Genomic DNA, 24076 nt, shown 5'->3' with positions numbered 1-24076 from the left:
AAAATGATCCAGTCTCATGATGCTCCCTGGCACAGGCTCACGACTAAACCTTCCAGGAAAGGTGTAAAATGTTGGTGATCCTTAAGTATTTAATGGCAAAAGTGACAAAAAGGATCTATCACATATTAGTTTAAACCAAACAAGCTCCACACAAACAGTGCCTAACTACAGGATACTCACCAAGTGTGCACTGAGACGCGTTTGCCACATATCAGCTTGCTTGGGTGTCAGATCAGGGATTGACAGACCCAGTCGTGAAGCTAAAGCTTCTACATAACCTGCAAGACTGGAAGAACAAGAAAACAAGAACAAACGATTTTAGATCTGACATTACTTCTAGTGAGGACTCTGAAGTATCTGAAGCACTGAACTTAAAATGAATAGCTTTTCCTTCAGCTAAAGTCATCAAGAGGTAAATATGGCAAAGTGCGATCATCAGACTTCTGATTGGAATACTTTGCACTGCAAGTTCACTCATTTTCTTACTAATTTGATACACAGTATTTCCAGAAAAAACTTCATGCAGCAAGACAAAGCTGGTGTGAATATTACTGTATTTTTGCAGAGCTTGTTAACCTTCACTGGCGGAAAGGTTACATACACACACTAGGAATAAGCCTCGTTATTTGCAGGGAAAAAAAGAGGAAAAGTGGGCACAAGAGTCACAACTGAAGCTTTACTTTCAGCAATTATTCCTTTAAAAAATAAAGTCAGCTGCATCTGACTGCACCATACAGTAGGTATGCCGAGATCTAAAGGCATTTGAGATACGTAACTTTTGTCTGAGGAGAAGGAAATACCTCTTGATCTAGTTATAACAACCGGAGCAGGTATATGAGGGATATTCTACCATAGCAACATACTGTGTCACAAAAAATGTATTTTTCCATTTTGTTTTTTAACGAAAGCACTTCTTGCAGAAGAAGTTCTCATTAAAACTTCCTTAAAAGCAAGCATTGCCTACAGACTACACTGAGTCGGACTAAATGCCAATCCCAATTTTATCCCTTAAAATATGTAATACTGCAGTAACAGGACAGTTAGTCTGTTTCAGAACTATGACACTGCAGTTTTAACCTTGGCAAGAAAACACAACAGTCCAACTTTTCCTTAGAATACACTTCTACAGGCATGTAGTTTACTGAAGCAAAACTCAAGATCTAGAAGAAACAAAACAATTGTATTTCAGCAGTTTATAATGTTGGAGTTCAGTAACACCAACAGTGTTTGCAAGAGAGGAAAACAATACATATATTCTCAACACAAGTTCAGACATACCCCAGTCCAGCTAAATCCGAAACAAGGTTTCCCAGAGCTGCAGCTGGAGGGAGGAAAAGGGAAGAGAAGGGGGTAAGAAGGGAAAGGATTATTTTCATTACAAATAAACCCAATCAGTTACCATCCCTCCCTGCCCCAGTGTCTGTCACTCTTCTCAGTAGATACAGCATAAAAGACTAGAAGTAAGTCTCTTTAAGAGTTTTTTTCCTCTGACCTTACTACAGTTTGCAGCAGCAGCAGACTAACAATAATAGGGAAGTGTAACTATTTTTCTCAGCTCACACGAAGAACACCTGACAAATACAAACAGAGGTCACAGACACCTGGAAACCAATGTAAGAATTCTTCAGATCAGAGTTAAAAACAGCCATGGGTGGTTGCAGTTTCATACAGCTAATGCTGGACACCAACAAGGCCTTCCAGTGCCTGAAGAGGTGCAGGAGCACGGGAAACAGAAGGAGCTGTTACTCGTATGTGTAGCTTTGATAAACATTTTAGCACACCCACAAACTGTGTCAGATTAGGAATACTGCAGATACGACTGAATGAAGTTATACACTGAATATACATGATTTCACAGCAGATCTGAGTGAGATAAGCTCGCTTGTGATTGCCTTGCATTGCAACAGAAAAATGCCGCACATCTGTTCGGCATTTAAGCTGTCTGTGTGACTTCAAGCCACACTGCACCTGATGGATCCAGCAGTATTTTCTCTCCTCTGACACTGCAGAGGCACCAAAGCTGTTGAGCAGAACTTATCAGTTTTGGTCCAGTGCAGGAGCAGGGTGGCTGCTGGGCCTTCCCGTGGTATCACAGGGAGGCAGAAAAGCCACCAAGAACATGGGCCAGCACAGTAAAAGGACACCAACACCGATCTTCACTCTGCACTGCAAGCAAACAGCAACTTACAAATACATAAACACGCATACCTAAGGATCAGACCCTAGGGAATATAGAGCAGTCCCATTACAGAAATGCAAATACACTTTCCTAAGCAACCCAGGATCTGAGCTTTTAGATTAAAATGGACAACAAGCATTGCCAAAGCTATGTGAACTGAAATTCCATTTCTGCAAATGGAATATGTCCTTGTTTCAACCATAGGTTGTTTCTTTATTAGGAAATGCAGCTGCAAGACCAACAAAGAGCCATTTCCAGCCCTGTGGCCCACTGTCAGCCTAAAATATAGGAGTGTGCTTATCAGTCGACACATACTGCATTTTATTACTTGCCTGCCATAGTCGAAATTCCTAGGATAACTCCAATTGACAATTCTATTTGGGTTCCCTGAAAAATAAGAATTTTCTCATTACTTGAGATATTTGGAGTTAAAATAGATTACACTGAGTGAACCAGCAAAAGTATTGCTTATTGCTTGCTTATGTTGACACTGGAAGGACAAATGGACATTACTTTTACTAGATCTGCACAGCTCCCATCCTCCTGGCATACATATTTCCCCCCAGGACAAGAGCTTACTTCTGATACTCTTTTAATAGATTATATTTTTCCATAATGGCCAGCTAATGGACAGAACTAACCCCTATCTCTGCATATCATTTCCCCCACTGTAATTCTTAGCTGTGTAGCTCTGAATACAAACTTCTACAAATACTGAACAAACAAAACACAGTATTCTAGCTCCTTACTTCTTTAGGTGAAGAAACAAAATTGCAGTGAACTGCATGATGAAACAGCATTACATGGTCCAAAGACGAGACACAACATGCATGAATTAAAACAAGACATGTTCCAGTTGGATACAGGAGACTATTTTCCGCTGTGAAGAAAGCTGAGCATTGGAACAGGTTACCCAGAAAGACTCTGCAGTCTCTGCCCTTGCATCTTCTCAAGTACCACTGGATGAAACCATGAATAACCTAGACTGACCTTACAGGTGATCCTGCTCTGAGCAGGAAGTTACAGATTAGAGACCCTGAGCAAGCGAAAGGCTAGAAACCTGATAGGTCTTGTGGTCCTTTCCCACCTCAATTTTTCCACTATTAATATCACACTGTCAGTGAATCACAGAATCACAGAATAGTTTGGGTTGCAAAAGACCTTAAGATCATCCAGTTCCAACCCCCTTGCCATGGGCAGGGACACCTCACACTAAACCATGTCACCCAAGGCTCTGTCCAACCTCGCCTTGAACACTGCCAGGGATGGAGCATTCACAACTTCCTTGGGCAACCCATTCCAGTGCCTCACCACCCTTACAGGAAAGAACTTCTTCCTTATATCCAATCTAAACTTCCCCTGTTTAAGTTTTAACCCATTCCCCCTTGTCCTGTCACTACAGTCTCTAATGAAGAGTCCCTCCCCAGCATCCTTACAGGCCCCCTTCAGATACTGGAAGGCTGCTATGAGGTCTCCACGCAGCCTTCTCTTCTCCAGGCTGAACAGCCCCAACTTTCTCAGCCTATCTTCATACAGGAGGTGTTCCAGTCCCCTGACCATCCTCATGGAATAAGGTGGAATTTATCCTCAGTAATAGATCTACAGGAAGAACAATTTATTTGGCCTTTATAAATCTTCCTGTTCCACTAGCCCATTTAATCTTCCAAACAAAGAAAATACGTCAAGAGTGTTAGTCAGAAGTGCCAGGCTGCATCAGTACAAATCAACATCAGCACTAACAGTGCCTGCGTCACTCAGAACAAAGGAACACATGAGTAAAAGCCCTGAAGATGCATTCATCAAGGCGTTATAATCACTTTATAATCAGTCAGTACAAAAACATATCAACTACAAGATCATAAATGTGTCTTACAGCACAGATTAAGAGAGGAAAAAAAGCAAGTTTTTTTCTCAGTTCAGTAAACTTTGTTGCAATACTGGCCTTCAGAAGGAACAATGCTCCTTTGCACTGGGCAAAGGCTGAAGACCGCATGGTCTTTCTCTTTAAAGAAGAAAGATTAAAAGGGTGAGTTGATACAGTGTCTTACTGAAGCTCTCAATCTAGTCTGTTTTATTCTACTTGAACGATATGAAGCTTACTGACTTGATTGAGGAAAAAAACAGTGAACTTACCGCAGCAATCATAATTGCGTTATCCAAAAATCCAAACCCTACAAAAGGTACTGCATTGTGGAAGAACACTAAAAGAAAGAAGTAACAAAGAGAAAGTAAATATTTGTAAGAGTTCACTAGTTCACAACAACTGCAATATCAGTCTAATACCGCCTATAAGAGAAACAAAGAGAACATAAACAAAATCCCTTTCCCACTGCTTCTACTGATGACTTTGTTTCTGGCAGGTTTAGTAAAAGCCTTTGGTACACCTGAGTGTTACTAGCAGCTTTTGAAGAATCAGTTAAAGCAACTTACTCTGCAAATACTTGTACAATTTTGGATGTAAGCCACTTATGCCTACTAGAGCACAAAAGAAACACTGAAACTACACAAACTTTGGTACTATTTAGTCCTTCCAACCAGTCACAGTATCACTAAGGATTACCAGACTGCCTCACTAGACTCTCTACACTCTTCTCCTGCTTGAAATAAAGCCCCTTTCTCTGCAAATCCCTCTCTATTCCTGTGCAAAAGCTCTTTTTCATGCACTCCTAACAATTCATATTTTAAGAGTATTGCCTGGAGCCAGGCAATTCTCATCAAAACTCATTCAACTAAACCTACAGATGTTTGGATGGTTTTCACTGGTGTCACACAACGTTAATTATCTCACTATTCAAACAAAGATTTGATTTTAGTTGGGACCTATTCTGAGAGCAAGTCAGACTTGAAGCTGCTCCTCAATCCACTGTTTAAGAATTCAAGTTCCACCTTCTGTTTCATGTGTTTTTTTCTTCCTTTTACTCCTGAAACTCCAAGTAAACCCTGTGTGAAAATATTTTATATTGTAGGGACTTGGAGCATGCTGGTCTGAATAATAATTCCTAACGAGTACAGTGTTAGCGTGTCATTCCTTTTTGTCCTGCTTCATTTTCTCTCTCAAATTTTAGCTTGTAAGCTTCTGATAGAGATGGGATTGAATTTGTATAGCACAGCCTCCAGCTGAGTTTCTTTCAGGTGCTGGCTTCATAAGACTCAATACAACACTGAGGACAGACTACATGACTAAAATACAGCTTAAAGTTAGAACTTCTTTTTAACATTTAAAATGCATCAGCTCTTTAGTTGTTTGGGTTTGAGGTTTAATTCACTTCAGATGGGACCAACAACTCCTGTATTTCATAAACTTACAGAGATGCAAGCATAGGAAGAGGGAAGAAAGAAAAGTGTACAAACCTCACAGTCGTGTGAAAAGCAACTGGAATGAGTCCCTTTTGCATTTACCTCTCACAGACAGCATCAACCCATGACCATACAAGAAAACAAAGCCACACTCAAGAGAGCTTTCATGCTTAGGTACTAGAACAAACCTGGACTTCCAGAGCTGCTTTGTAAAAACACATAACGCACCAGTGAAAGACTAAAGCACAGACTGTATATGAAAGTTTCCAACTGTTTTAAACCATTGCAAGACAAAACCTCCCAAAATAAAAACATAAAAAAAAATCACACAGGTATGACAGATGTGCCCAGTATTTTCAAAATGTGTGCACCAAACTCTGGAGCTACAGAGGGAACTCAAATTCCTACCAAAATTGTTATAATTTTGGAATCCAAGGGGTAAACAGAATCCCAGGGACCAAGAGAAAAAAAAAAACAAAGAGAAGTAAGTGCAGATATGTGGAACAGTAAAAGGTCCAACTACATATATTTGCTAACTGAGAGTATAAAACCACATAAATACACTGATTTGGAAACTAATCCAGAATTTGAATGAGCGTGGTATTACAAAAAATACCAAATCTATCTCCAATCTATCTGCAATTTTATCCCACTTCTCAGTCCATTTAAAATGCAGGCGACTAGAAGCAAGTCAATAGCTTTAAATACAAAACCCCCACAAGGTTATGCAGCATCAACACTGCTTGGCTTAGAAAACCAGTGCTTCCTGCTGGCTTTGAACAACGCACTCTCATTTAGGCTTTCTGTCCTACTTTTACTAAATGGTGCACATTCTCCAGCTGAGGTGTTATGAAATCAAGGTAGCAGAGTGGCTGTTGGTGCTTGCTTTGGTTTTCTGTTACTCCAGACGACAGCAATGAGGGCAGACCAGCATTTGCAGGAGAAAGATGAAGCAATTCAAAACACAGTCTGCACAAGTACTGAACCACATTCAACAAACATTCTTCTTTTACCATGTTTCAGTTGTCCTGGAGATGGTGGGGCAATCTCCAACTTCTCTAGAGAAGTCAAAAGGAAATGAGAAAGTTAGCTCCTTCATCACAAACTCAGCTTATTATAATTTATCAAATTACTAGCAGGCAAAAAAGCAGTTATGTTATTTAACAGCTTTCAAATTTGAAGATAAATGTTTCACATCTACATTATTATTATTTTTACAAAAAAAAAAACCACATATTAAAAGCCAAAAAGTCTTAGAGAAATATTACAAGATTACACTAATATAAGTAATTACGCAAAGTAACAGCATACATTAGACGCAGCTCAACAGCCATCTTTAATTACTGAGAATTAGGAAAACACACTAAAATTAGACAAACCAGGACATCTAAAAAGAACTGTACTTAATTATTTGGTTTAGACCTCCAGGCATGCAGCAGACAACCTTTCCTCCAGAGGCAGTCTGCAAAAGACCTCCTACCTCTGTTCTGACAGAAGGCATCTTTTAATAGCTAGTATAAGAATAAAAGAAAAATACTACAATGACATTAGAGAGCACTGATCCCAGTAATAGCAGAACAAGTCTGGCCATTTGGTGCATGTTTCATTTTGGCTTCAAACCATTAAGTGCTTCGAAGCACCAGGACGTCACTGACAGAGCACTCTACAGGAAGCTAACACAGACTATTAGAGGTGATGCACAGAATGCAGCAGCAACGGGTACCCATTCCACAGGGCAAGGGAAAGAAAACCTACTTTTTTAGGCTTGTGGTGCATTTGTAGGTTTTTTGAAATGTGGATGTTGAGCAAAAGACCCCATTTTAAAGCAGAAAACAAAGCTGCCCCGATATCTTCCAGTATTATGAACCTTGAGCTTCTGACAAGTTGCTCCCATACTTTTTATTAGGTACTTCTATAGGCAAACGTAAAAAATGGTGTAACATGAGAGAAACCTACAACACGACCTCAAGTATTCTAATTTTACTTGAGGCAGCCAAGTACATGAAGAGACAAAGCTGCAAACACAGGCTGTGAACAATTTGAGCATATGTCTGAACAGTGCAGACTAGAGTAAGTATTTGTGTACCCAAGTCACTGTATATGCAAACCTACTGTAAAGGAGAAACTAAAACAGCATGATAGAAAGCTGTAACATAAACGAACTTCCAGGAAACACTCCTATCTACCTCTGAATAAGGCATCTTTTCATAGTTTGCCCTGACTATGATAACCAGTTAGTTTAGGTAATTCCCAAGTGAAGTATTGTGGGTATGAACACAAAGAAGACTACTCAAGTTTGTCACAAAGTATTACGAGCCTCTAGTGGATTTAACATCAGTCTTGTGCATTTAACTACAACAGATTCCTGAGTTTGACAGCACATGGCAGTCTACGTAATTACTCTCCACTCAGTGTAGAGAGAAAGCTATTAAACAAAGCTAAAACCCAGTGCATAATTGATTCTAGGAACTTATTACAAAAGGAGGAATTGAGGGCAAGCTTTTGGTAGAAAAAAAAAAACAAACTTTCACATCTATGAATAATGGAAGCTTCAAATCACATTAATTAAAAAACATAAACCTGCTCCTCCAGAACATAAATAAAGAGCTATCTTGGGATGGTTTCAGAAGAAGGGTGTTTGGGGGACACTACTTTGGGGCTAGAGGAATGATGAGTTACTGCAAGGTAGGGGGAAACAGCAAAGGATCAAATATAAGCAAAAATTGCTTCATCATTGACATAACCTTTTTCAGTAGGGTGGGATATCTGCTAAATAACCATTTCATGAAGCAGGGCACCTAAGGCACTTCAATATTAAACAAAGGGTCACTAAGCACTACAGTGGCACTGTGCTCTGGAGACCACACTGCTCTTGTCTGGCCATAGGAAATTCTTGCATAGGTGACAGCATCTTCCTGCCACATCCATAAGAACTTTCTTTCGTAAGAGAGAGTCTTGCCAAACTCATCTGGCAATCTGCCTGACGTACAGCTTCTATCATAAAGATTAATCTGGGGAAAAAAACTGGGCTTACATGTACTAACTAATGAGAGAGAGATAGGAGAAGTGAGACAGACAAAGCTCAGATAACTAGTGCAGATCAAACCTGCTCATGCTCCAGAGAGGGAAGCTCCAATCCCAACACTCTCTCTGCCTCTGCCAAGCCAAGTCTTTAGCCTGAAGAGACACCCAGTCCCAGCCCTGCACAAAGCAGAGCCAAACCAGATCAGGCTGCTGAGGACCCTTTCATTCAGTACCTGCAGGACCAGACTCAAGGAAAAACCTGCCTCCTGTGGAGCACCAAAACAACCCTTTAAGCACAAAGATGACTTCACTGACAGATGAAGTAAGCTCTGCCACTGCGAGGTACAGATCACTGCCCGACGGGGAAGGACCAGCTCAGCAAGACTTGCAGAGGCCGAGGTTTAGTTTAAAGCTGGAATATTGGGAGGGGAAAAAAAAGGAATGAAAGTTGAAAGAATTAAATAACTACTGTGGCATGAAAGCCAGTAACCTTTTTACAGAATCACTTCCAATACCACCCCTTTAAACCATAACATACTTTGAAAGATAGGAAGGCACCTGGGGAACATATCCCACAGAGACAAAAGAATTCTTTAAAGCAATCTTCTAAAACTCTGGATAACAAAATGTGTTTCAGAATCAGGTATGTATTGTTAGGAAACTGTTCTGACTATTCGAGTTTCCAAGGCTCAGCAAAAAAATACAAAACACCCCATGAAAAGAAACCTTCAGAGTACAGCAAAGGAAACATGCCCTTCACTTGTTTTACTGGAGGGAAAACAAGGTCCAAACTGCAGAATCTCCTTTCAATAAATTAATTCAGTCACAATCCAACAGTTTCAAGAGTTTAGATGTCCGGGAAAAGAGGCAGTACTGGACTCCAGTATTGCATTTCATGACAGCCATTCACCAGCTCATCCTGTGCCACAGGCACCAGAATTCATCTTTATAGAATCACAGAATGGTTTGGATTGGAAAGGAACTTAAAGCTCATCCAGTTCCAACCTCCTGCTATGGGCAGGGACACCTTCCACTGGAGCAGGTTGCTCAAAGCCTCATCCAATCTTATTGCAGAAGGAATAAAATGAAATGGCAGAGTAAGGAATACTGCTAACTGACATTCATTACCATAAGGGAAGTTATAATCCAAGGTTCAAGTGCAACACGGGTCATGAGCCCTGAATTAGCAAGGGGGAGGGGGGGGCAGAGAGAAAAAATTAAGTGCCTCTTAAACCTGTCCTTGATCTTTTTTGAATTTACACCTTTTTTTGCTAATTACTTTTTTTTTAATAGACAGAGCCCAGGGGAGCACAGAACTGTCAACATGAGTTCACGATTACCCCCAGCTTGCCTCAAATCAAGTGAGTTAAATTAACTCTGCCAGTTGTAGCCAATTTAAACCAAGTACTTGAATTTAGTTTTAAGATTATTCTCCTTAGCTGATAAACCCCCCCAGTGGACTAACGGGTAATGGGAGTTCATTTATTCAGGCAGTTGGTGAAAAAATAAAGCAACCAAAACCCAGAAAGCTGTCATCACCAGTTCCTGAGGTATCGATTTTTAAGACCTGGCATACAAAAGAACCTGCAAGCCTAAAGGCACATATTATGTTTTATTCAAATTGCAGCTAATACTCCCATAAAATTTCATAGCTCAATCTTTTACTCTCACCCAGGGGCATGAAACTCGTGACAGTGATAAGAGGTACTGTGGCCAGGGCTGCCCTAGGAAGACACATGCTACAGCTGAGTAGCAAGTCCAAGACAAAAATATGAGCAGTGTTTTATAAGGTTTTAAACGTGAGCAGTGTTTTATAAGGTTTTAAACGGTGACCCAAATCTTATGAGATTGATGTTTTAACAATTAATATCAAGAAGGAAGAGGAATCTGAAGGTTAGGGTCTCATTTGGAAATTAGGAAGAGTTTTGCCTCAAATTCAAACGCCTGTCCACATCATTTCAGTAAATCATTCAGATACACATCATAGAATCGTAGAATAGTCAGGGTTGGAAAGGATGTTAAGATCATCAAGTTCCAACCCCCCTGCCATGGGCAGGAACACCTCACACTAAACCATGTCACCCAAGGCTTCGTCCAACCTGGTCTTGAACGCTGCCAGGGATGGAGCATTCACAACCTCCCTGGGCAACCCATTCCAGTGCCTCACCACCCTAGCAGGAAAGAACTTCCTCCTTATATCCAACCTAAACTTCCCCTGTTTAAGTTTGGACCCATTACCCCTTGTCCTGTCACTGCAGTCTCTAACGAAGAGTCCCTCCCCAGCATCCCTATAGGCCCCCTTCAGATACTGGAAGGCTGCTATGAGGTCTCCACGCAGCCTTCTCTTCTCCAGGCTCAACAGCCCCAGCTTTCTCAGCCTATCTTCATATAGGAGGTGCTGCAGTCCCCTGATCATCCTCGTGTCCCTCCTCTGGACTTGTTCCAACAGTTCCATGTCCTTTTTATGTTGAGGACACCAGAACTGCACACAATGCTCCAGGTGAGGTCTCACAAGAGCAAAGGGGCAGGGAATGGCAAGGGCTTCACTTGCATACAACAAGAAATCAAAGCAACTGGTGTGTCTACTAAAAAGAGATATTCCATAAGAGGATCCTTGTCCCCAGAACTCTGGATTGAATCCTAGAAGTGAGATGTGTGTTATACTGCTTCATCCAGTATCTACAGGTAGATCCTTAAGAGTAAATTCTGACCATGATGCATGAGTTCATTCATGGAATAAGATCATATTCATCCCAACCGTCCTCTGTTCCTCCTTTGTTTTTCTCAGCATTTTAACAAACTGCCAAAATCTCAGCACTTACAGCAAAACACAAATTTGAAAAACCATGTCCATTGATCTTCAATTGCATTCCCTTAAGATTCTGATGGGAAAAAAACAATCCACAGGTTGACAGCAAATAAAAAATTCTGCATCATTTGTTATAACTCCCAAATGGTTTCCTGTTACTACAGTGATTAAGGCATGAAAGGATGCTGACTTGTGCAGTGCTAAATATAAACTTGGCTGTTGGTCTGTTCAGTCACATGCACACTAGAAAGCTGAGCAAAGCACTAGTAAGAGATGAATAGACAGAGGACATAGAATCATAGAATGATTAGGGTTGGAAAGGACCTTAAGATCACCCAGTTCCAATCCCCCTGCCATGGGCATGACAGAATAATTTCTCAGCTATAATTATGTCCGAACAAATATTCTGCATAAAATAAATAGGACATTAAACATTTTTTTAATACTCTGTGTAACACTGTGAGAAATCACACAGTGATTTCATGTTCCATCTCCATCCCTGAACAACCCTGAAGTAGCATAAGAGATTCTCATCTTTATTTGAAACGACTGTTGTATCTACTGGACCAAGCGCTGAACAAGCTTTGCAGGACTGCTATTTGCTCCCTGGCATCAGCCAAACAATTCCCTTGAGAACAAAACTGGGAGTGATTTTGGGCACAGTGCATTCCTGCAAACCCCTGTGAGCAGGCAGGGGAGGTATGGGCCCCCCAAGAGTCTCAGGGCTAAATGCCACTTACATTGGACGCAGCCAGCCTGCTTCCAAAGGAAATAAACAAACCTGTGACTGGCAATACAGCTACTCTGCATCACCTCCTCTAGCGGTCAGTAGTTACTCCATAGAATGGATGCTTTTAGCAACAGAAATGTACATAATAACTCACCACATGCAGGTTTAGATATCATAGAACTTCATTTCAAATTTATCTGCAGTCCTTATTGGATGTTTATTATCAAATATTATGAGTATAGAATGCATTTATCCTGTTATCCTTTCTGAAAACATGATGCACCATTCATATCCTTTCAAACAAGTTTAACAAAACACAAAGACCCCAGGTGAAAACCCTGATGGGGAATCTAGGAGAAAACATAAAATGCAAACAAGTAGCCAGAGACTCAAATCACTGCTTTCATCATTAACGGGTTGGGTCCCCTGTCCCCTGTCCCATCCCCATCCCCCCCCCCCCAATCAAGTCCAATTCCCTATCAGTACTTTATAAACTTAAAAGTCAGCCTTTCATTTCCATTCAAGCAGGTTCACACCAAAATAGCATTTGCAGTAGTTTGCCTATCAAGGTCTCAAAACACAGCTGAAAAGAATTAGAAATAAGATGCTTGACTCAAGATTTGAGGGGTTAATCAGCTAAAATGATGCTAATGCAGAAAAGGCTTGCATTTTGTAATAAAAATGCAGGGTAAAGACAGAAATACAGCATTTGAGCTGTCTTTTTCAGCGAGAAATGGAAAATGTGAGGAAAAACAGCCAAAGTGTTTGAATAAAAATGCCAGAAGCACAGTAACAATAATAGGAGAGCAAAGAGGAAAAATAACATGGTATTCTTATCTGTGCATTTCAGAAGCAAATGGTTATACACTACTTAACATAATAAAAAAATAAGAAGGTACTTGAGTGCTGCCAAGAAATAAACTGGCTGCAGCAACTCCCAGACTGGAGTGAGCCATCCACAGAGTCATAAGCCTGTGCCTCAAAAAAGCAAATGTCCGTAAGTTCAAATGGAGGTTGGCTCTTCTTCCCCTCCTCACCCTCTCCTTAGGGAATGCAATGAGTTCCCAGGAACTAGAGGAGGGACACTTCCCAATGGCACTGCAACTCTCTATCTTCAGAGGAACAAATCTTCCCCTAGGATTAACAATACCCTTTCCACCAGCTGTGGAAAAAGACTGGGTAAGTACTTCAGACCAATATTAGAATGGAATTAGTTTCATCCAAATATACTCATCTAACTGTGTTTCAGTAAGATGAGGTTTTGGCATTTCTCTGTCAGCACTGATTTTTCTCAGGCATCTCTGGGTCAAAGTAAGTATCTATCAATCACTTCACCCGTTTGCAGTTGAGCAGAGAAGCAGCTCAGCAACAGTGATGGAACTAGAAACAAGTAAAACCTTAGTATCTACATATTATCAGGGTGTCAGATTAGGTTTTCAGCTGTCCTCCACAACAGGTTCATTCATGTAAGAGAATAAGCAAAGCAATTCTGTGGGAAGCCACAAAAGATTTGTTAACAAGAATTATCAGAGCTCTGTGCACAACCAAAGAGATCTGATCTAGAAGAAGTCTTTCATCGCCTTTAAATACAGCTGCGTTAGGCATCACTGATGCCTACGTACGAATGCTCATGAAATATCTAGGGAGTTCTATACATAATTATAATCTCCTTTGTTTAATGATGTTCCCCCCAGGCCCTGTTTTCAAAAAGAAATCTAAGGAAGTGGAAAGAGATGAGTTAGTTTATTCTTATCCTTCCTCTCCCAGCTGCCGTTCTCCTACCTGCCCAGAACCACACTGTTTCCACAGGGAAAAATGAGGGAGAAAAGGTAATTTGTGAAGAACAGGGAACAGCAGTCTTGAAAGCCCAGGCACATGATCCTGTGCTTGCAGCCAGCAGCAGACCCTGCTGGAGCAGGATGAAGGTTACTGGGGTACTAACAACAGCCTGTGCAGCTACTGGGGGAACCAGGACACTCCTTCCTCCCCTGCCCTAGCACAGCTCTGAGTGTATTAATAACATGGGGGCAGGTGCTTATGCCTCCTAGCAGATGCAGTGGACCAGGTCTACACTATGCTTACTGGCTTTTTCCATCACACTTGCTCTTTATACTGTCATTCCTGGGCACAGAATGTGAGATTTTGCCTTTTGCAGGACCCAAGGGTCTTGTAATGATAAAAAGTGATCTGGCTAACATCAAAAGAGATGCTTACTGTATGAGCAAATCCAAAACTGGCAACAGCAGCGCTTCCCACAGTCCCTGCTACCAGCAGCACCTGTACTCAGCCAGACAGCAACACCCTTTCCAATACCCGACATCACCTGCAGGCAGCTACAGCAGTGCAGTTACACCAGGAGGGCAACTGGTAAATTTGATGTGTTCGGTAGAATTTGGTTTTTTTCCCTTTAAAAGAACTACACTATGTTTTTTACAGAAAGCCAAAGACCATCTGATATTAAATCACATACCAGTTAAGTAACAGCCTTTTCTTAAGCAGAAAGTTTCATTCCCTTCCTGAAGACAACCTTGAAAGCGAGTAAGACAGCAGAAATAAGCTTCTGTCTGAAGTAACTTTAAATGCACATACAGTTTATTGCTTTTCACCTGTCTCGGAATTAAGACAGCTCCTCAGAGTGAGTGAGACAGAGAGAACACATAAACTGAATGATGTTCAAGCATTATTTTTTTGCACAGTCACATTAAGTGTAATTACAATCCTAATTTTTCACTGCATTGGAGCAATAAAGACAAAAGTATGAGCTTCCCTGAAGTCCTTAAGAAACTATTCATACCCGTCAGCAAAAGGAACACAGTAAGAAACCACTGACAATGTAAGTTCTGGACACATATTGCGCTCCGATAATTTGCACCTCTCTATATTAATGCTTAATGAATACAGAACACAGCAGCAATTAAGCTATTCTTAACTCTTAACCTACTGCTAGAGGTAGCACAGTGGATTCATCACATGGGTTCCTTTCTTCTTCCCTTCCCATGTAACTTGACGCAGCTTCTGGCTGCATTCATGAAACAAGTCAGACTTCAACATCTGAATCTGCATGGTCAAAGCCAAGCTGCAATGTCAGCTATCTCTGGCGAACAGCTGAAGGAATCAATGTTGTATAATGTAAAATGCAAAACCAGATAAAACACACTTCACACGGAACATTACCTAAAGATGATTTCTTTTGGCTTTTATTTCATAAGAATACAGACTATATGCTGGGTTGTTATGCAGCTGCATTATTTCTCAATTTATTCTGCACATGAATTTTAAGCTCTACTAGAAAAACTGTTCCTGAAAATGATCTGAAATTACTAAGATTGATAATTTTGTAAATCAAGCCCTATAAATAAGGAGAAGCACATGACAACAAAACTACCATGTTCTACTCTTCCTACAAGTGAACGGTTCTGACCAAGTTCACTTTTCATTCTTTCAACTAATTGTCTTTATTCTGCGAGACAAAGAAGGAAGGTTCTTCCCCCAGCCTGTGTTTCTGCAGCTTTTCATGAGCACACGCCCTATCTCAAGAGGTTAAACCAGCTCAGTGCATCTCTGTGGCTTCCAACTACAGCACTAACACAGGCTCCAGCCCACTGCAAGTCACAGCTGTGCACACACTCCCTCTAAATCTGCTTCCGGACCTCTGCTCCATGAAGCACTACAAATCTGGTCTGCTTATTTAAGTCCTGTGTTTCTTAATCCTCCCAGAAAACCACCCAGTGGCATTTCACAAAAGCCAGGGTTCCACCACTTAGAACAGTCTTTGTTTTTCAACTCCTCACGTTTCCGCTCTCCCACTGCCAGTTGTTTTTACCTGTTCTTCCGTCACAATTGCCCTGTGAGCACACCCTGAGTGCTGAAATCACAGCCTCCACCTCCAGTTCTGCTAAGCAGCTTGAGAATTAATAAATTACAAACACAAACCCACAGCTAAATCCAAGGTTTTCTGCACACAGAAGCCCGTCTCATTTTCTACATGGGGGAAGCATGGACTCTATTTTACACCCTTCCCCTTGGCAGTGAAAGTATGCTGTGGCACTACTGTAGTGCCTACATTGGTGACATACCTGTAACATTAGTATTTACTGGAGACCTTAATGAAATCTGCACTCCTACATTTTTTGCCATGCTGTGTGATCTCAGTGTGCCTCCAGCATCCTTCCCCTCCCTCATTCTCATCTGCTACTCCAAAATCTGAGCAATGTTTACACAGCCTCTTCTCCAGCAGCAAGGAAGGGGGCTTATTCAGGCTGAGGATGCTTTCCGCAGTGCTGAAGCAAAGTACTATGTGATTCAGGGGGCAGCCACTGATCCCAGGAGGAATAATCCTGGATAGAGAGCCAGAGAAAGGGAGGAGACAGCTCTCTACCTAGTCACACAAGATGAATTTTGACGTCAAAAATGCTCCTAAATATAGAATCACATTACAGTTTGGCTCAGAAAGGACCTTAAAGATCACGTAGTTCCAACCCCCCTGCCATGGGCAGAGACACCTTCCACTAGAGCAGATATAACTGCACGCACTTGACAACGCTAGAAAAAGTAACCTGGGAGACTTGCTGCTCACCAGTGTAAGTCACTGTATGTGCTGTTAGTGGCACAAATCCCAGAACAGACTCCCACCTGAGGCACAAGAACCCTCAGGGCGCTTCCCGGAAGACAGAACGTTAGATCAAACACAAAACTGCACCCTGAAGTGAGCATGTTGCTGCTGCAAGGGGTGATTCTATATTTGTCCTCCCATTCCTAAATTCCCTCCTGATCACCTGTTTGGGACTCTTCCTTTATTCCAGCACTTGTGCTCACCCAGGTGTTCAGCCAGGCCCAGGGAAGAACTGAAGCGCTTGTACGGAAAGTGGAAAAAGGGGCTCTCACACCCAGAGGTTTTGGGGATGCGTGAAGAATAGGACACTCCCTTTGCAACAACGCAAGTGAAACCAACAGCAAATCCACACCCCTAGCACATCTCCCACACATCAGCTCATTCACAGCTCCTCTGTGCATGCTCATACCCACAGTGGGGAAGCCATCTGAGTAATTCTTTTTCCCTGGCCATAGAAGGAAAAGTGAGCTTTTCTTTTAACTGAGGTTTTAACACAAAGCCATAAATTACTGTAAAACTCAGCCACATTACTGCAAAAACGAATCCAAGCATGGAAATGAGGCTGATATAATAGGTTCCTAGCATCCAACCCAGAGAAGCAAACCAACAGTGAAAACATTACAAAACCTAAGGCTTTTTTCTGGCTGACAAACCAGATCCAATAAATGAGTAAACCCGAAGCCGTATGTATTTCACACTGGAACCAGTCAGAAGCACAGACACACCTTTGTCACGTTCCTTCTGTTCAGGGAGAGGCACAGGGAGAGGCACACAGAATCAAAAGGAGTCTGCCTGATATTCTCAAGACAAAAAGGTCACCAGGCTGATTATTTATAGCAGCACTGTCACTTTTACAGCTACTTACTTACTTTATTTACTTTGCTGCATGAAATAATATAAATAGGCAATAGGAAAACTGGGAAGGGGTTCAAGCATCTTCCATCTCTTCTCTCTGGCAAAAATCTTTGTTAGGCAAGATGGCTGTGGATCCAGCTGGCAATTCTTACATCTCTCATCCTGAACAAACCAGTTAATTTTACATTTGTAACATCACATCTTTACTTGTGCTTTGTAAAAATCAGCCCATTGCCAGGACTAATGAAGCAAAGAAACAGCTGGGTTGAAAGGCTATTTGCAATCTGAAAATACAAGCTGATGGTATTTAAAAGATACCATCTTTCGGTATCTTTGGATAAAGAAATCTGTTTCATGCGCATTTCTCTCCAGTGCTCCACGAATCCCAAGAAAGCAAACAAAATACAATTTCTTCCCATTCAGACTGCTGTGAAAGATGGGATAACATCCCAATGGAGACTGGTGATTTATAGTCCTGCTGTAAGATGTTACAGTGAGCTGGCCAGCAGGAAGAGATGGATCACTGCAGAGTCCAAAGCTATTGAGCAAAAAATTGAAAGTCACAAGAAAAAAAGTTACTTTAACAGTCCAGTAACTAGAAACTGATGATGTCTAAAAGTGAAATGCAGCAGGTCAAAATGCAACAATTGCCTGTTGGCTCACAGTAAGCCTTCTGACCTGGAAAAAACACTAGAGCTTCGTGGCAATACAACTTTCCACACATCAACACACCCCAAAGCAGACAGACCCCTGTCTGCGGCATGGGCAAGAATCACCTATCTTATCCCAAACCCTAACCCTACCTGAAGCCTTTTTCTCTCAAATGTTTCCATTCTTTTTGAAATGAAAAACATTTTCCAAGGCTTCATCATTCCCCCAGGTCATGTAGGAGCCTTTCACCAGGATCACTGCTGAACTGTGGCAAGTGAAGGCACCTGAAGGCAAGTTTTGACTCTGGAAATGCGTTATCTGACATTGTAAAAGCTACGTAGCATTTAGCAAGCATGATAAGGAAAGGTTTCATCCCTGGGTACAAGCAGTAGGAGAGCATAAACAAGCCACTGCTCTGTATGTGTGCTTTAAGGCAATAGGAGAGTTGATACAGAATATACCCTATCTCCAAGCACATAATATTGCAGCCTTAAATATGCTCCTATTTACTCTTTTTACTATGTAGAGAGGAGCATACAAGTTAAAATAATGACCTGTTGGAATTTACTAAAAGCTGAAGCATCTCAGTTTGTCAAAAATAAACTTTAAAACCACCTCATCCATGAGAAATACTTCAAAAAGCAATAGATATGATGAGCCCATCACATACAAGTGGAAACTGGCAAATGCTGCAGAAAAAGACGTACAACAAGCATCAGTATGTATTACAGCTGCAAGGGGTATATTTTATTAATAATTAATATACAAATATCTAAGAACCCAAAGTAAATGAACACTGGGAAAAACACCTGATTTTATAGCCCATAATTTTGCATGGAATATGCACTTTGCTGAGTTAAAAATGGTATTTTGTGGGCTTTGCCTTACCACACACTCCCAGTGTTTCAGAGGAAGCAACGGTTTTGCTTCAGGCAAGGGTCAGTCACATCCCAAAAAATCCAAGGGGCTTTACCGATGTTAAAGGAAGATCTCACAAACAGCAAGAAAACAGAAACAAGAACGCACGCTTTCAGGTTTCTGAAATAACGCTGTGCTAATTTAAGGGGAAAGAAACAGGAAAGGGAGCACAGGACAGCTCACTGACAGGTTCAGTTTTGCCCAATGAGAGCAACTTCTTGTAGAAACAATAAACACCGCCAGAGAGATCCAAGGCAGTTTCCTTAAGCCCTCTGTTTGCATGATCTGCTTATCTCATTTTTCCATTTATTTTTCTTTTTAGAGAAGATTTTCTCCCAGAGATACCATGGCTCTGTAGTTCCATATTTGGATTAAATAATAAATAAGGCTGACTAAAGCTATGAGTTTTCAGTTGAATGAGTAAGCTTTAAATAATCTCCTTCTTAAAGAAACAGGTAGACTTTTAACTTCTAATACACCCTGAAACAGTGTCTCTGTGTTCACAGAACAAACATCATTCATTGCATTCATGCCTATCCCAGGGAGATCTAAGTGTTTCAAATATATCAACGTGAAAGGTTTCTGTTACATTGTAAGTACAAGTTGCATTTCAAGTGATCTTTCCTAAAAAGACCTAAATCAAAAGCACCCCTTACGCCTCAGATAAGGCAGTTATCAGCAGATTTTCCTATACATATCAAATGTGTTATTTGACACAAGACACACGCAGTTGAAGAGTAAAGGCTCAAAGTTTAGATTTTCTTATTTTTTAAATCATGATTTAAAAGCTCTTCGTGCATGACACCATTCTGTACACATCACATGCTTAAACCACATGCAAAAGCTGAACACCAAATTTTAACTGGAGCTATCTTCTACTTTACTTTTTCTAAAGCATTAATTCTGGGGAAGGGCAGAGGCAACAAACTAAATAAAGATGTTTTATAACAGTAATATTTCTGCATTATGTTTGGACCACGTAATATAATGTACAGCACTTTCCTAGGAAAAGGCATAAGGTAGATGACACTGAGCTGCTTCCAAGCTGTTCCACAGTCTGAAGTCTTCAGCTCAGTACTATCTAGAAACCATGGTATAGCTCAATTTCCACAAAACCTGGACTTGAAACACTTCTTTAGCCACAGTAACACTAAGCACTATGGGGATCCTTAAAATTCTTGAGATCAAAAGCTTTATATTACTGTAAATAAATAAAACCTGTTTACTTCTTGCAGCAATACATGCCAACTGCATCAAACCAAGCAAGCAAGTCTGTCAAACCAGCAGCCCACTGGCCTTATGCAATGCTATGTCTTAGCAAACACACTTTATTTTTACTGTACCAAGAGTACTGGTCGTCTCTGGTGATACTACCTCCTTCGCTGGCTTCTCAAGTGGTATCAGTGGTTTAGGGTATCTGGATGCTACAATGAGTTTATAAAGCAAGACAGCAATAAGTCATTATTTAAAATCTTCCAATCAATACTGGAGTATCTGTCAGTACAGAAACAGCCTTTATAGGTCTAGATCTTACAGTCACTGCACTTGAATGTTAGCAGGCTCTCCTCTGCAAAAACATACAGTGAAGTTTCTGAATTTAAGCAAAGAATTCAGACTAGAACCTGCTTTAAGTTACACAAACAAGTCAAATTTCAGAATATGGCAGAAAACTAAACTACAATGGCAAAACCAACATGCATTTCAGAAAAAAGTACCTTGCTGAATGTAGCTCAAAAGTGGACAGCTACAGGGACACTTGACATTTTCTGAGAACAGCTTCAGGATAGTTTTACCATTACTACCAAGCATCAATTTTCTTCATTATGACATTAAACCTCAGCCCTTTATTCACAGAGTGCTTTGGAAGAGACCTTCAAACCTCATCTAGTTCCAATCTCCCTTCCACTGGCTGGGACACCTTCCTCCAGATCCAGTTGCTCAAAGCCCCGTCATGACCTGGCCTTGAACGCTTCCAGGGATGGGGCAGCCACAACTTTTCTGAGCAAACTGTGCCAGTGTCTCACCAACCTCATAAGCAAAAAACTTCTTACTAATATCTAACCTAAATCTTCCCTCTTTCAGTTTAAAACCATCCCCCTAATACTGCATGCCCTTGTAAAGTCCCTCTTCAGATTTCTTGCAGGCCCCCTTTAAGCACCGGAAGTTGCTCTAAGGTCTCCCCAGAGCTTTCTCCTCTCCAGGCTGACCAAGCCCATCTCCCTCAGCCTCTTTTCACAGGAGAGCTGGTCCAGCCCTCTGATCATCTTTGTGGCTTCCTCTGGACTCCCTCCAGTAAGCCCACGTTCCTCTTGCGTCTGAGGTCCCAGAGCTGGATGCAGTACTCCAGGTAGGGCCTCACGAGAGCAGAGCAAAAGGCAGGATCACTTCCCTCAACCTTCCAGTCACGCTCCTTTTGATGCAGCCCAGGATATGGGTGGTTTCTGGGCTACAAGTGCACACTGTCAGGTCATGTTAAGTTTCTTGTCAGTCAACACCCCAAGTCCTTCTCCTCACGGCTGCTCTCAATCCAGCCTCCCCCAGCCTGTGTTTGTGCTTGGGATTGCCCCAACCCAGGTGCAGGACATTGTACTTGGCCTTGTTGATCTTCATTAGTTTCAGACCAGCCCACATCTCCAGCCCATCCACATCCCTCTGTGTGGCATCCCTTCCCTCCAGTGTGCTGTTGGCAAACTCACTGAGGGTGTACTCAATCCCCCTTCTAATACTTAATATGCTATTAATACTTAATATGCACAAAGTACTATCTATATTAGCATGAACAGTATAAACCTCACAAACAGAGCTTAAAGCAGAAAGAGGGAATTACCAAATTTATTCAAAGTTAAAATTTGATGAAAATTTTTCCATACAGTTAACATTTCCATCAGGTACTTTGTGTATCAAGATGACAACATGATGAAATATTCAACAACCCAAGCTACCTAGATTTGAGTTTTATTGTTACTTAAAAAAGGAAGTCCAAATGAATCATATGCATCCAGTTGAGACAAAGGTTTAATAGGAAGGAGACACAAGTGTCTGACTAACATGACACAGTAACTGCTGGAATGTACAATGGAAATAGACGGTTTATTACTGCCCAAGAGTACACGTTGCAGGCAAGGTCCTGTTCATTCATTTTTTGCTTTGGAGTTTTGGGATGTGGTTGTGCTTGGTTTGGTTGGTTGGTTGGTTTGTTGGGATTTCACTTTTGAAAGGTTTCTTGGGGGATACTGGGGTCCCTTGATAGGACTTCAGATGTATTAAATCTCTTAACTAAGGCATCCTCATGCAGTGTCCAGACCTTCCCAAGCACTCTGCCTCTCCTGATAAACAGGCATCCATTTTTTTGAGACAGGATGTAATTTCATAACAAGGTAGGACTTTTACCCCAATCTAGGGAGAAAAAGGAGGTAGAACTCCCATCTCTACCTGTTCCTCATCAGAGCAGCTGCAGGGTTCGCTTGATCAAACAGCCTTATCCCTGTTCACAACATCCAGGTAACCAGGGTGAGCTGTCAGCTGCGGGGACACAGCTTCCCCCCGCCGGGCCCCATCCCAGCTCCCTGGAAGGCACAGAAGTCAGAGAGCCCTGCTCTTAAGCATCGATGCCTGCAGAGGCCACAGCAGCTTTATGCATCGAGCATTCCAGATATAGAAGCACATGACAGCTAAGTGGCCAAATACAGTTCATGATTTCTCTCTCTTCTCACTCAGGCTGAACAAAAATAATGTCAGAGCCACTAGAAAAAAGATTTTTCTCACACATATCCCAGCAAAATGGCATCAATTTCAAGTCAATAGCTGGGATCTAACATTATCATTAACTGACATTTAAGATGAGAAGTCTTTTATAATTCTTTATCCTGTGTAATAAAATACTTTTCAATTGGTGGTCATCTGTCTAACGCAAACAGAACAGTTCCATCCGTAGATGTTAAAGTGATCATCAGTCTGTGCAGCACCCTTCCTTCTACATCAGTTTGCTGTCATATTAGAGCTCCATGATGGGGGAAGGGAGGAAGATAAATTAAAACATACAGAATTTAAGGTTTCAGAAGCAAAAAGAGAAGTACCATGTTTCCATGTGAAACATGATCTTCCTTTGACCACTGAGTATTTCTGACTCTATAGCAGTCGTGGTCTATGTTGCGAAGGTCCGAGAACAAACACTAAGGGACCGCACTCCGGCAGGCTGGCAAGAGTTTCCCATCTTACCAGTCTGGCAGGGCACTCCAAACTTGTGAATTACACGCTGGCCAGCAGTCTGCCAGAAGGCCTTCTCCTAGAACAGCAATCAGATGCTGCAGTTAAAAACATTTTCCTAGGTCACAGCAAGGGAGAGGCAGACTGTTCTCCATTTACAGTTCAGTTCATCTGCATACACTGGGCCTGTAGAGGACAGAGGGAGGGAGAACTGACCCTACCAGGTGCCACCATACCTGTCAAAGCATACCAGCAAGGCTGCTCCCTCTTCTCCCAGCTCAGCAGGCTGGGCAGTTCTTGCAAGAAATCTCACACTTGCACTGTGAAATCACACTTCCAACAAGACAAGTACTTCCAGAAGGATCAAATCATGCTTTGTGTGTTACCACAGATCAAGTTCTTACAAAAGGAGGTACTAGAATTTGAGTGGTTCTAAACCACCATGGCAGATTACCTGGTTTGCTCCAAAATGTGTCTGACTCATGCAACAAAAGGAACCTTTTTCATAGGAGATGTTGTTTGGAGTGTCTAAAAACCCCAGTGAAATCCGTTTGTCTTTGATGACATTTGAAGTCTTCTGTATTAACTTCTTAAAGCTGTGGAAGTAGAGGCACCTAGGATCAAACACTCCCTAAACTATTCCAGTAAACCAGTGAGTTCATAAATTAAGCACCAGTTCACACATCAGAGATGTTTCTTCAGACATCAAAGTAAGATCTCACCTAACAATGGCTAAAAGCTTGCAAATTCCCACAGAGAAATCTTGCCCCAGCCACCAACTCTACTGAATGACTT

The 24076-nt window shown here is 41.5% G+C and overlaps 1 protein-coding gene across 1 annotated transcript in view; it reads right to left on the bottom strand.

Annotated features, from left to right (window-relative positions):
* TMEM65 (transmembrane protein 65) overlaps positions 1–24076 on the bottom strand; it is a 34854-nt gene that overhangs the window by 5243 nt on the left and 5535 nt on the right. The window contains exons 3-7 of the mRNA XM_062627090.1: positions 6490–6534; positions 4313–4380; positions 2512–2566; positions 1279–1321; positions 181–286 (exon numbers count right to left, since the gene is read on the bottom strand). Coding sequence (XP_062483074.1) covers positions 181–286; positions 1279–1321; positions 2512–2566; positions 4313–4380; positions 6490–6534 — 317 coding nt within the window. The remainder of the gene's footprint in view (positions 1–180; positions 287–1278; positions 1322–2511; positions 2567–4312; positions 4381–6489; positions 6535–24076) is intronic.

This window comes from Pezoporus occidentalis, unplaced genomic scaffold, assembly GCF_034315485.1.
Source record: "Pezoporus occidentalis ecotype Australia unplaced genomic scaffold, CSIRO_AGI_Poc_V1 ctg3, whole genome shotgun sequence".
In the NCBI taxonomy this organism is placed as follows: Eukaryota; Metazoa; Chordata; class Aves; order Psittaciformes; family Psittacidae; genus Pezoporus; species Pezoporus occidentalis.
The sequence above is the reverse complement of the archived record's forward strand: the minus strand, read 5'-3'. Positions and strand labels throughout refer to the sequence as shown.